This window comes from Lontra canadensis, unplaced genomic scaffold (genome assembly GCF_010015895.1).
Source record: "Lontra canadensis isolate GAN:19392208 unplaced genomic scaffold, GSC_riverotter_1.0 scaffold21, whole genome shotgun sequence".
Lineage (NCBI taxonomy): Eukaryota > Metazoa > Chordata > Mammalia > Carnivora > Mustelidae > Lontra > Lontra canadensis.
The window spans coordinates 5,353,653-5,367,603 of record NW_022631015.1 but is presented as its reverse complement, the minus strand read 5'-3'; the positions used below and the strand labels follow the sequence as shown (position 1 = coordinate 5,367,603).

General features: G+C 38.4%; 1 protein-coding gene across 3 annotated transcripts in view; it reads right to left on the bottom strand.

The window, feature by feature from the left end:
- Positions 1-13,951, bottom strand: part of FARS2 (phenylalanyl-tRNA synthetase 2, mitochondrial) — a 525,092-nt gene that overhangs the window by 344,069 nt on the left and 167,072 nt on the right. For all 3 annotated transcript variants that reach the window (XM_032861501.1, XM_032861502.1, XM_032861500.1), the window contains one exon: positions 10,425-10,584. In XM_032861501.1, the coding sequence (XP_032717392.1) occupies positions 10,425-10,584 (160 nt within the window). The remainder of the gene's footprint in view (positions 1-10,424; positions 10,585-13,951) is intronic.

The window sequence follows — 13,951 nt, the reverse complement described above, 5'->3', positions numbered from 1 at the left end:
CCACTGTTTTTTCCTTTTCAGTGCAGCATTCAAAAAATTACATGGGACACGCAAGACTTTTTTTTTTTTTTTTTTTTCTCAGATAGGTTTTGTGCTAGATGATTTTGCCCAACTGTAGGCTAATGTTAAGTGTTCTGGGAACATTTACGGTAAGCTAGGCTAAGCTCTGATGTTTGACAGGATAGGTATACTAAATGCATATTCTACTTGGGATATTTTCAACTTACAATGGGTTTATCAGGACGTAACCCCATCATAAGTCGAGGAAAATCTACATCTAAAAAAAGGAGTAGTCACAGTGTCAAATGAAAAAGAAAGACTTCCATGTCCAGACAACATGGAATAATGAACCAGTTTTACCCTTCCATGTGAAAAACTAAAACAAAAAATGCCACACGAGACACTGGACATCAAGTAACCAAAGAAACCGATCCCTGGGAGGTGAGCCCTAACACTGCCCCCCAGCAGAGAACACAGAAAATCCAGAACTTTTCCCAAGCTGAAGAGACAGAGCTGGGAGTGTGGACAAGTCAGGGTTAACAAGGATTTGTAAGACAGAGTGAAGGAAAGAAGAGGACTATATAGACAGAGAACCCTGAAGATCTGTAAAAAGAAAATACCCCTTTAGTACTCAACTGAATACTGTCAGTGCTTGAACCTACCCAAGGCCAGAGAACAAACAACACAAAAAGGTTAGAAGGAATAATTCTAGGAGCTCACAAGGACCAAGAATACTGCCAGTTCCTAAAAGCCAAGCAGAAACCTAATAATCAATGGGTTATCAGTTATAGTATTAAAACAGGTCTTACATTGGTTGTGGACTGAAACCCTACACTGTCCTAACAAGACTTAACAAGAAGGGCCAAAGGATTAAGGTATTTCTAAGTAATCCCAGAACAAACCTCAGGAATATTATGAGGAATATAAAAATACTGATAGCATTACAAGGTAAAATTAATACTCCCTGGCATTCCACAGAAAATTATCATGCAAAGAAGAATAAAACAATGTAGAGAAAAATAAATAACAATTCATCAACAAATGACACAGACAACAGAAGTACTAGAAAAAAGACACTGAAATATTTATCATAGCAGTATTCAGTATGTTCAAGAAGTTAAGAGAAAGATTGAAAATGTTATGTAGAGACAAAAATGATATTAAAAAGACCCTAACTGAAACAAACGGAGTGAATAAGAAAGGAACACTGGCTGGAATTAATAGCAGATTAGACACTGCAGAAAAAAATAATTGCTGAACTTGAAGATAGAGCAATGGAAACTATTCAAAAGGAAACAAAGAAGGAGAAAAAAGAATCAACACTGAAAGAACATATAATTAAGGAAACACGGTTCTAAGAGAAAATGATGGAGTGGGAATCTAAGAATGAGATCAAGAGGCCAAATATGCCTGAAGTTCACACCTAGTCACCTGATCATTCTTAGTGCAACAGACAAGCTTCTCCTCTAACAGGAAGGGAAGGTGAGATGGGAGTGCTCTGGCATCACTGAGAAAGAGACCTGTGGTGAGCTGACCAGGGAGAAGCAGAAAGAGTTAATCTGGGTATCAATTCAAGGTTAGGTCTTTATCAAGAAAGCAGAGAAAGTCAAGGGTGCAAAGGAATTGGAGCAGTTGATAACAGAGTTTAGATAACTAGACTGGTGTTGATTATCCTTTTCCTGACAGAGCTACAGTTACAAGAGAGGCCAGAGGAGAAGTGAAAGAAATGAAGCAAGAATTTGAGCTTTCTATGAACCTAAAAGGTAGAGAAGGAACTTTTCCTCTCCCATAAATCTTAACGTTTTCCTGGTTGCCTGTATATCAACCACCTACAAGCAGAAACACTAAGTAACAGGTGCAGTTCCTAGCACGTTAGTCACCTTGATTATAGTATCCCTAAAATTTTAGGTACTTTTTTCACTGTACCTCAAGGTCCAATAATTTTATTTCATTTACATAAAACCCCAAGCAATTTCAACATCCTATTTATCTAGAGTAGGGAACCTGTTCCCTAGCCCCTGCCCAATCATCACAGAATTGTGGACTTTTCTAGGCTCCTTAAAAATATTCCAGCTCAATTCAGTCATGGCTATCTCAAGCTTTCTCCCAATAGGTTTCCTTGTACCAACTCCTTTGGCCAGAAATGTCAACTATAAAATAAATTTTCTCCATCTACCAGACATAAAAAAAAAAAAAAAAAAAAAAGGTCTTAGGTCTCTTTCCACCTGATTCTAGGGGATGTCGTATTTCCCCTAACACTCCTCGTGGATACAACACAAGTTGTTACTCCATATCCCCATTTCATAGCTAGTGATCCCAAGACTCATAGAAGTTGACCATGTCAGCCAGTTTTTATTATAAGTGCAGCCTGCTTAGAAAACATCCAAGCCCCAGTCAGCCAGGCAACTCAGCACTGGCCAAAGGCAACAAGTACCTTGCTACTTAACTTCCTAGGAGTACTCTGAGAAACACAACCCTTTCCATATCAGACACCAGACAGCCCAAACAAGTGGATTTAAAAATCATTAAAGTAACATGTTTAAAATTTTTTAAATTTGGGTGCCTGGGTGGCTGAGTCATTAAGCATCTCCTTCGGCTCAGGTCATGATCCCAGTTTCCTGGGATCAGGGCCCACATTGGGCTCCTTGCTCCGTGGGAAGCCTGCTTCTCCCTTTCCCATTATCCCTGCTTATGCTGCCCCCTCTCTCTCTCTGACAAATAAATAAATAATCTTTTAAAAATTTTTTTTATTTGATTTAGTTTTAGGAACAAAGTAGAATTAACAACTATAAACCCAATTGTTATTCTCAACTACTTTCACTTAATTTATATTAACAAGTATTGATAGATAGAAAAAAAAAGTGAAAAGATATGGAAGACAAGGGATTTTCATTACCATTACCAACTGATTTACTCTTTTTTTTTTTTTTTAAAGATTTTTATTTGACACAGAGTGAGAGAAGACAAGTAGGCAGAGAGGCAGGCAGAGAGAAGGGGGAAGCAGGCTCCCCGCTGAGCACAGAGCCTGATGTGGGGCTCGATCCCAGGACCCTGAGATCCTGACCTGAGCCGAAGGCAGAGGCTTAACCCACTGAGCCACCCAGGCACCCCTCAACTGATTTACTCTTGACCAGGACAACATTCACAAAACAGAGCCCTAGAATATTTCTGTTGGATGGGACCATATGTAGGCTGGGTTGATAAGGTTATTTTGGAGATACCAACAACTACGGAGGAAGAAGGTGACAACAGTTTGGAGCAGAAGGAACAGTCAATGAGCTGCAATCAGGCCCAACTAAGCCTTAACCTCATCACAGCTCTGGAACTTAGCCCATCAAAACTGCCCCATAGTGGGATCGTGGCATTGTGGCCTAATATCATGGCGGCATGGTAGGGTGGTGGGTCAAATGTTGGCCCCTTATATTTCTGCCACAACCAGGCTTTAGATGTGGGCAGCCCTGGGAAAGCCATGCTCCTGAGCAAGGAGGGAATCCCCAGTTGAGGCAATTCCCAAAGGAACCGACAGCTGGAAGCCATCTGCACTCCCAACAGCCAGGGTCCTTGGAGGGACTCCTGGGACATGCACCTCAATAGCCATGACAGGTCTTTTTTTTTTTATTTGAAACAAAAGGTAGGAGACCTGACCTGTCCAGGCAACATATCTAGTCAGCAGCAGAGGATGACAGTCCGTTTCTCCATCAGACTAGCTCATCTAAACTGTGCTATGAGGCCAATGCCTTCTAAATGGAAAGTCCAGTGTTTAGCAAGACTTGCCAAAGAATGGCTGTAAATCCTGAAGGACAGAAAGTGAAACTAAAATGTTAGAAATCCTAAACCCCCACCTTAGTTGCTCTGAAAGAAACGATCTGCCAAATAGGATATAAAATATTGGGGAAACAATTTAGAAGCGTTAAAAATGGCAGCGAATGCCACAAGCATGAAAACAGTCTAAAGGGTTATTTTATTTCTAATTCTAAACTGGTGACCTCGCTCAGCCTTAGGATGCTGGCGCAATTGAAATGTTAGCAGAAAATAATAAACCTGCCTTGGAGAGGCAGGGGGAAAAAAAAAAAAAAACCCGAAACTAAAGCAGCTGTAATAACAACAAATTGCCACAAGGAAACAGTGTGTTCTGATTTTTAATTTTGCTTTTCAAGAACAAAGGAAGATGATACTAATAACAACAACATCAAAAAAGTGGAAAGCAGGCTTAGACCATAAAAACAAATATAAAATGAATCGCTGGATAATTGTGAGCCCCGCTGAGGCAGTTACTGCTCATCGGCTAAGTAAAGAAAGACAGAATATGAAGTTTTAAATGATCTTTGGTATTTAAAATGTAACCCTGTATGATGCAGCAAAGAGGGCTTTCTACCCCAGCGAGCTATAGGAGTAGAAGTGTGCGGAGAGTCACAAGAGAATGCCTAGGGAGACGCCCAGTTTTGTTTTGTTTGTTTGTTTTTGTCTTGACATCATGGCTTTTGTAGACCTCACAGTCTCTGAAATATTACTGAAATGATTACTTTTAATCTTTTCAAAAGAGCTAACCTCTAACCTAGGCTCAGAAATCAGACCAATGGGGTGAAAACCGGCCTCAAATACTTCCCGGCTGTGTGATCACAGCACTGCATTGTTCAGTGTGGAGGTTCCCTTGTTTAAAAAAAAAAGGAGATTATAATCACAGATGCAGGTCGAAACAAAACAATCCGTGTGCAGCCTTTGACACTTAAATGTCTAACCTCTAGCACTGTCATCATCATAATTAAAGCTATTATTAATCTAAATGACACCCAGATTGTTTGTACCTGGACAGGTCTGCTCAGAAACTAGCACCCCCGCCCCCCAAAAAAGAGTTCTATTATCCTCTGAAATGCCTGAAGTAGGAACATGGCACTTCTGTTCCAAGCACAGAAGAAACAGCCAAGAGTCTTGCGGAAGTTGTTAAGATTCAGCGTGAACTGTAGGAGAGCACATGGCACCTGTTTCCTATGATCCACAGCCCCTTGCCCTTGTAGTTCATAAGATGGACCTGGGTTTGACTCACCTTCCCACCCTGCTTAGCATCCAACCTGAGAAGCATCTTAGCAGATGGTCTATACATGCAATCACACCTGGGGACAGGCTCACACACCCCTCCTGGCAACGGCTCCCCTGGCAATACACACAGCAAAGATATGCCGGGGTTAGGCAAGAAGGTGTCTTAAAGGATTTTCAGGGTATTTGGCTACCGTGTGAATGGGGTTAAAAATAATCTCATGGCTGGAAGGAAAGAAAAAATAAAAGGCTTTTTATCACAGACTTTAGTGCACTGAACAACATGTATTCTCCAAGCTAGTTGGTTTTTTACTTCAATGCCATTCCACAACTCTGCAACTCTGTCTCACAAACAAAAAGTGAATTCAAAGATTAATAAAAGAGCGACTCTGATCTGTAATGAAATCTGAAACCTAAAAGTCTAGGCTAATAGCATTTTAAAAATAAAGCAAATGTTTGTCTGAAATAGAGAAGCTGCAACTTCACGGCTCTTTCAAAAGTTAAGATTCTCAATTCTTGGCCAAGAGCATGCCCATTATGTAAGTCAGGCACCACAGTCAGAGAAATCATGCTGCAGAAATGTTTTTTTATAAGGAAAACCGCTCGCTACCTGGAAACCTTCACCTCAAGGCATGATTTTGAATGCTATTCAAATACAAATATTAAACATAATCACATAAAGGAAATCCAGCACCAGATTCAGCAAAATAATCCTCAAGTCCCCTGGGAAGATTTTATAATCTATACAAGGTCTAGAACATTGTTTTCTTTTTAAAATATTTGCTGGTGCTCAGAGAGGACATGAAGGTGACCAGCGACACCCATTTGGCTGCTGTGCCAGCCTGGTAGGGAGCCACATCTCATATCCTTAGACAAAATAAAGACATATCAACCATAACTATTGTTCCTTGTATTATATTTCTTCACAAGCTCTCTATTTTTATTGCCGTGTCCTCATTTTTCTTCCCTTCTTTTTTTCATATTTACTTGTTTATTTAACATTTTCTCCTTACGAAGCACCTTTCACATATGTTATCTCATTTTATTCTCATGGGAAACAAGTATTATTACCTTGGCTTTTAAAAGTTCAAAGAAAACTGAGGCGTAAAGCACTAATTGACCTGTTAAAGATTCCGAAGTAGAGAAAAGAGAACTTTAATTTTTCTGATTGCACACCACCATCTCTCAGTGGACATGAGATTTTTTTTCTGTTGACCATTTCCTTCCTTTCTCTTCTGTTCTTTATTCCTTAATGCTGTACTGCTGTGTGCTTATTCTCAACGAATAGTGTCAGCTGACATCCTCCAAAGGGGAACCCATCCCGGGGCACGTGCCAAATCTCAGAGGAGGTGCCTCACCTCTGTGCTCTCGTTACACTTCGTGTTTCCCTGTCTCTCACAGGGATTCAAGATTCACGGCTCCTTGAAAACAAGAGATTATGTCTCACTTATTCAATATTGTGATGCCCGCAATGTGCCAGAAATCCGATAGTGCTTCCTGCTCTGAAAACTAAAAACCCACCCCCAAAGAGAGTTTAGATGAGCACACAGAAGAGGCAGCTCCTCTGGGACTCAGCATGAGCACCAGGAAATGTTCCTGGTTGGTGGACATCGGAGTTGACACTAGAGGATAAATAAGAATTACTGAGTTGGCAGAAAAAATAATAAAGAATTATCCAGTTGAAGGGTAAAGGGCCTGGGAGAACTAAACCAGGTAACAGGAGAAGGAAAGGATGAAAACTAACCGTGTAGGAAAAACACAAATACTAAGCATTTAAGGAAGGAGGCTCCCTGCCTGTTCAGAACCACTCACTTATCTAACGAGGTAGCAGTTTCTAAACCTCACCAATTGCAAATCATCTGATGATAGAAATGTGTTGCAAAGGGGCACCTGGGTGGCTCAGTTGTTAAGCGTCTGCCTTTGGCTCAGGTCATGATCTCAGGGTCCTGGGATCAAGTCCCGCACGGGGCTCCTTGCTCAACGGAAAGCCTGCTTCTCACTCTCCCACTCCCCTAGCTTGTGTTCCCGCTCTCGCTGTGTCTCTCTCTGTCAAATAAATAAACAAAATCTTAAAAAAAAAAATATGTTGCAAGGCATAAATGAAGAATGGTCTAAAGACAATTCTTTCCATGATTTGACAATGGGAAAATTCAGATGGTGCTGAATCTCTTTATAAAGCTACTGGAGAAGGAACACTCTCTCTCCATCCAGTGCTACCATCCCTTCTACCCTAACCTGCCTTGAAAAGGGCCTGATCAACACATGAATCTCCCTGCTTTCCAGTGCTAAATGATAATAGTACTGCTGGAAATATCACAGATCCTTTCTTATATCATGAAGGTAAAGAAAAGCTGGCTGTAATAGGATTTTCCTACCAGCAATCTCTATCTGAAACCTGTTTTACTATTATAATACATCATTTTAATACAAAATATTTCATACCAAGAGACAGAAACAGAAAATAGCAAACATCCATGCACCCACCATTCAGTTTTATGAAATCATAACATTTTGTTACATTTAACTTCATTTCTTTTTAATTTTCATAAAACACTATGAACACACTGGGAAGCCTGATTGGTACATCCTCCCTAATAATATTTTCTTCCTCCTGGAAAAAGACACTAGCAGGAAGTTGATGTGCTCCTTTTAAAAATACAGGAATATAAAGAATATATAGGATTATTTAGTGGTTTCTTAAACATTATATTAGCAATGCATTAATACAGCAGTTGAGATGCTCTAATAAGCTTTGCTAAAACAAGGCGGCAGAGGCTTAATGAATTAGAACAAGAACCTTTGTAAATACAGTTTGAATTCACACATAAGTAGGAAATCTGGAGGTACAAAAAAATAGAGATAAATAAAGAGTAGTAGGTGAGTACCTAAGTTCCAGCTGGGGGAATGATAACTGCGAGGCCTACATAAGGCCAACACTGTGTATTTCATCCTATTTTTCTGTATCTTTGTCAACACTTATAAATGTTAGGTATATAGGTTTTTTACATATGAAATATGATAACTGATAACTCATGGTGGTTTTCATTTTCTTTTCCCTTGTTACTAATAAGGGTGAACATTTTTTCTTATGTTCATTAGTCATTCTAGCTACACCATTTGTCATCTTCACCAAATGTTCACCCATTTCTCTCTTAGGTTGTTCACTTGTTTATTTGGAGGTGTTCTTTATATATGCTGAATGCTTCTTTGACATACCACTATACTCCTATTAGAATGTCTAAAATTAAAATGATTGACCATGGGCCCCGGGTGACTCACTCATTTATGTGTCTAACTCTTGATTTTGGCTCAGGTCATGAACTCAGAGTCATGAGATCAAGCACTGCCTCAGGCTCCACGCTGGGCATGGAGCCTACTTAAGATTCTCTCTCCCTCTTCCTCTGCCCCTCCTCACCTCTCTCTCTCTCAAAAACTAAATAAATAAAAATAAAATAAAATGATTGAACTTAACAAGTGTTGAAGATGTAGAGCAACTGCAATTTTCATACACTATTGGAAGGAATATAAATGGTACAACCGCATCAGAAAATAGTTAAGTGGTTTCTTAGAAAGTTAAAATACAACTACCATATGGTGTAGCCATTCCACTCCTAGGTATTCACCAAAGAAAAATAAAAGCATGTGTCCTTACAAGGATTTGTGCATGAATGTGCATAGCTTTACTTATAATAGCAAAACGCTAGAAATGATCCATATGTCTACCAATGAGTAGATGAATAAACAAACATGAATGGGTAGATGAATAAAAAAACTATGGAATGTAATACCACTGAGCAATAAAAAGAAACTACCTACTGATATACACTACAACACGGATGGATCTTAAAATAATTATAGTAAGTGAAACAAGCCAAGCCCCTCCCCGCAAAATAGGGTACATATCATAGGATTCCATTTATGAAAATCTAGAAGGTGTGAACTAATCAATAGTGACAGAAAGTAGATCACTGATGGCCTGGGATAAAGAGATGTAAAGAAGAACAGGAAGGAGAGAGTTCACCGAGGAACAGGAGGAAAATACTGTGGGTGATAGACCTGGTCATTATCTTGATGCTGCTAGTCGTTTCACAGGTGCATAGATAGGTCAAAACTCATAAAAGTGTGTACGTGTGTTCAGTTTACTGAATGTCAACTTAGCACCTTGTACATTTTAAATACGTATAGCTTATTTTGTATCAATTATAACTCAGTAAAGCTGTTCCTTAAAAAATTTCATAAGAATAAAAAGAGACTAAAAGAGAATCCTAACCATGCTAGGCTTCTGTCTTCTAAACATTTTTAAAAATACAGGTCATGACTGGGGATGCCAGGATGGTTCAGTCGGTTAAGCGTCTGCCTTTAGAACAGATCATGATCCCAGGGTTCTGGGATCAAGCCTGACATTGGGCTCCCTGCCCAGCAGAAAGACTGCTTCTCCCTCTCCCCGCCACCTCCCCTGATTGTGTTCTCTCTCTCTCTCTCTTGCTATCTCTCTCTCTGTCAAATAAATAAATCAAATCTTCAAAAAAATAAAATAAGTTAAAAAATAAAATACAGGTCATGATTTTTTTTTTTAAGATTTTATTTATTTATTTGACAGAGACAGAGAGAGAGCACAAGCAGTGAGGAAGAGCAGAGGGAGAGGGGGAAGCAAGCTTCCTGAGGATCAGGGAGCCTGATGCGGGGCTCAATCCCAGGACTCCGGGATCATGACCTGAGCTGAAGGCAGAGGCTTAACCCACTGAGCCACCCAGGTGCCCACAGGTCATGATTTTTAAAAAAAATCCCCTAGCCTTCTCTTTACATCTTTCTAAAAATAAGCAAAATACTGTCTCAAGTAAATTAGAAATAGTGAAGGGGGTGGGAGGCATTACAGACAAAAAAATCATCCTGGAGATATAAGAGAGAGTAAATGACTAAAGTGAGAATCCAGGTCTTAAAAAGATTGTTCTTCCTCCAGGAAATTCTCTGTTAATTCGTTTGATATTGATAGCAGTAATCAGTATGCCAACATGCAAAAGTTTCCACTGGGCCAACTCACATGGGTGAGAATCTTGCCCTATCCATTCACGTCTGACCTAATGATAACATAGTAATAAAATAATACTAATCAGTCTGTGGACTTTCTCCCCACTGATCTTAATCCATTATCATTCTTATCAAAGGTTGTAATCCTTTTTCTTTCTCAAGCTAATTCCATTTTCATGTCCTCCTGTTCCTCAAGTGAAATGAACCAGCAAATCTGTAAGTTCTACCTCATGGACCAAAACCATTAAGTCACAACGTGGACCAAAAAAATCTAGGCACACCTAGCCTTAATGACTTCAGAAAGATGTTATTTGTTAAATATTTAAGCCCCCAAAGAAAGGAAAAGGCATTTGAGTACCTACCGTCTCCAAAAATATGTGATACAAGCCTAGTAAGTGTTTGCTTAAGGTCAAACTCAATGAGCTTCATGGCTTCCATGGTGTGTGTCTCTTGTTTACAGGGAGAGCGAGAACTCTGTTCAAAGAGCTGTAGACTTTCTCCATCCTTTATGCCAGCAAATAACTGTAAACCAAGAGGAATAATATGCATAAATAAAAAATAGTATCCTGGCCAGCCTACATGAAAAAACATGGTATGGGAATAAATTCCATTAAGACTTCTAGTCAATGAATATACTGAAAATCACATTCATTTAGTCTGTACTAGCACTGTGCTACATGTAATGGAGAGTCCTTAGAGAATTAAAAAACACCGTTCTGATCTTTTCTCATCTCTTTTTACTTTGGCTTAACTTACAGGCACTTCCTCAAAAGAGACATTAGCCTCAATGCTAGTGCAAATACCAGTGAATCAAGCTTTCAGACACTAAAATTATATTCCTGACCATCCTACAGAGTCCTTATAGTGTGACCTGAGATACGTAAGACGGTATAATAAGAATTATATTCTGTAAAGTCCATGAAGGCAGGAAGCACTCTGGACTTTGCTTATCCTTGTTATTTCCAAAGCCCAGGATAGGACTCGAGACAGATTTTTGCCATTTACTATCTGGATGAACACAGACCAAGTGTTATGTTAGGTAAGTTTCCAGTAACAATTTATAAAATAGAATATATATATTCTATTAATTTATTTCTATTAATTTTAATTAATTAAATTATTATTGATTAAATTATTATTAATTAAATTATTATATTTATATATTATATAATAAAATTTTATAATAAAATTAATTTAATTGATTTAATTCTATTAATTTATTAATATAAATTAAGAAACTTGTGATAAAATTAAATATGAAAAGCATAGCACATTGCACTAAACAAATTTTTATTATCACCACAATCATTATTAATCCCATCTGTTATTAGTCATAAGCTATTTACCACTAAAATAAAGTGTCCCCATCTTTAACAACAAAGTAGATCTTCACCTGCTAGGAGAGGACTCAAGATGGAGATCTGAGCCAATGAATCTATCATTCTTCCCACCAAATGTCCCATGAAATAATTTTTTTAATGTTTAAATAAAAAAAAATGAGTCAGTGGCTGTTTCTAGTAATATTGGGCTAAATAATTAGAACAAAATGACCTCATAAATCTACTAAAATATACAAAAATTCTTAAAAGCATATAAGTAACACAATAGAGAGGAATTACTTAAAAGTGTAAAACCATGCACAAAACCAGAAAGAAAAAAAAAAAGCCCAGCATAAGCCAGAGAGAAACACTGAGAATATTTACATATCCAATGCATCAACTGAAAAACTGAACACTGGTTGTGACAGTTTACCATGGCAAGTGAGGCTCAAGTGAAAGTCCACAGTGTCTGACCAAATAGGGTTATCAAATAAACATCCCCATCCCTAAAGGACTTACCCCATGATAAGGATGAATACAATATTCTTGTACAGACTTACAGTTAGGGGTCATATTACCTGGGCAAGAGAGAGAATCTCAGACTGTGAAAATGGACTAAGGCAATCACAAACTGGTAGTTTCTCTAAGTGCCCAGCAAACTCAAACCAAAATCTTCCCAGAAAAAGATTCTACCATCCTAGAACTCAAATTAGCTCTATGAGAACTGAAGACAATGCAGCTGCCAAAGTCTAGGTCTTTCAACACCTATTCTAAAAGTAACTAAGAACAAAAAGAGCAAATAAAATTATTAGATACCATGCCCTCATCATGGCACAGACAATGCCCACATTTTAAAATGACTGCACATAAAAAACAAGGAAGGAAGGAAGATAGGGAGGGAGGGAGGAAGTGAGTGAATCAGGCAAGCTAAATAAATCTCAGAGAAAAGGAACTATTATATTCCCATCCCACTTTTTACCTCTGAGGTAAGCCAGGGCAAGCTAAGAAAAATTGAAGGAAAGAGAGGAAAAGGGGAACTAGTGAAGTATTAAAGTTGATCTAAAATCACCACCAGAAAGAGTAAGTGACTGTAAGTGTGAAAATTCTACAAGTATTCTAGGAGATGTGACTAGGGACCACAAGGCAGGGAGAGCGTGACAAATTACAAGTGACAGTCCTCAAAAGGCATCCTTACAATGGAAGAGAAAAAGATGAAAATAATGAAAGACATGTCTTGGCAACTGGGTGGGGCGGAGTAAAGAAGCAAAAGAGAAAACCTGGGGCTCCATAAAATAAAGGAACCTAAAAACTTAGAGGATTTAAAAAATCATCCCTTCCCCACCTCACCAAAAACATCCCCCCAAAAAACAAAAAATTCCACTGAAGACTCTGCACTTTGCTGCACTAACAGAAGAGGGCACCAGACAACTACAAATTCTTCTGAACAACCAGAAACCCACAATAAGTAACAAAGAAAATGAAACAAAGACACAGAGTTATTACTGCCCCCCCTCCCGAAATCAGAATGCCATTCGATATTGCTCAACTGATGAAAATCTAAGCCTTTTCCCCCTTTTCTTCAAAAACAAAGTCAAGAAGCAAGAGCAGAAGAAGGTAACATACTTCAAAACTAAATTAAATACACTAAAACAAGCATTTGATGGTATAAAGAACTGCTTGAGTCAGAAACTCAAAAATTAATAACAAAATGTATGGAAAATAGGAAGAAATGAAAAGAGAATTGATAGAACTCAAGAAGGTAAAAGAAGAAAATTATCTTGGAATGGAAATCTAAGCTATAAAGTACACAGGAAAGAACAGCCTCAGTGAAGACTTAATCTGGGCATTAAAGAAAAGCAGAAAGACAACCAAGAAAAGAACAATGAAGTGAAGAAAGAAGAGTCCGAGAAAAAGTGGTAGAAATGGAAGCCATGCAAAGAAGGAATAACATGTGTATAATTGGAAGTCCCTGAAGAGGAGAAACAGAACACAAGACCAGAACTATTGTGTACCAGATAAAACAAGGACTTGAGGAAATGTACCTGGGAGGACAAAACACAAGATATATCCCGGTAAACATTATCAGATCTCAAAGATGAAGAGAAAAAATCCCCTAGGCCTCCAGGCAAAATGATCAAATAACTTAGAAGGGCAAAGAAACTAGACTAGCATCAGATTCTTCAAAACAACATACAAAACAGGGCAACAATGGAGCCACATTTGCAAACAACTCAATAATAATAATTTTTTTTAAAAAAAGAAAGGTAAAGTTATGAACCAAGAATTTTATACCCAGCAACACTGGCTTTTACACATCAGGTCTACTGAAAAAGCTGTAAACACACAAGAACATGGTAATCTCATAGTTATGAGGCTTTTTTTGAAGAACTCACCAAAGCATAAACTTTATTCAAGCAAAAGATAACTGGGAAATATTCAACCAAAAAAATACACCACATTAATGATGAATTACACATTAATGCACAAAATTATAGACTTGAGACTAAAACAAAGCAGAAATAATGGAAGAAGTGGGGGAGGGCACCAAGTGGTGGCAAGTGGAATATACC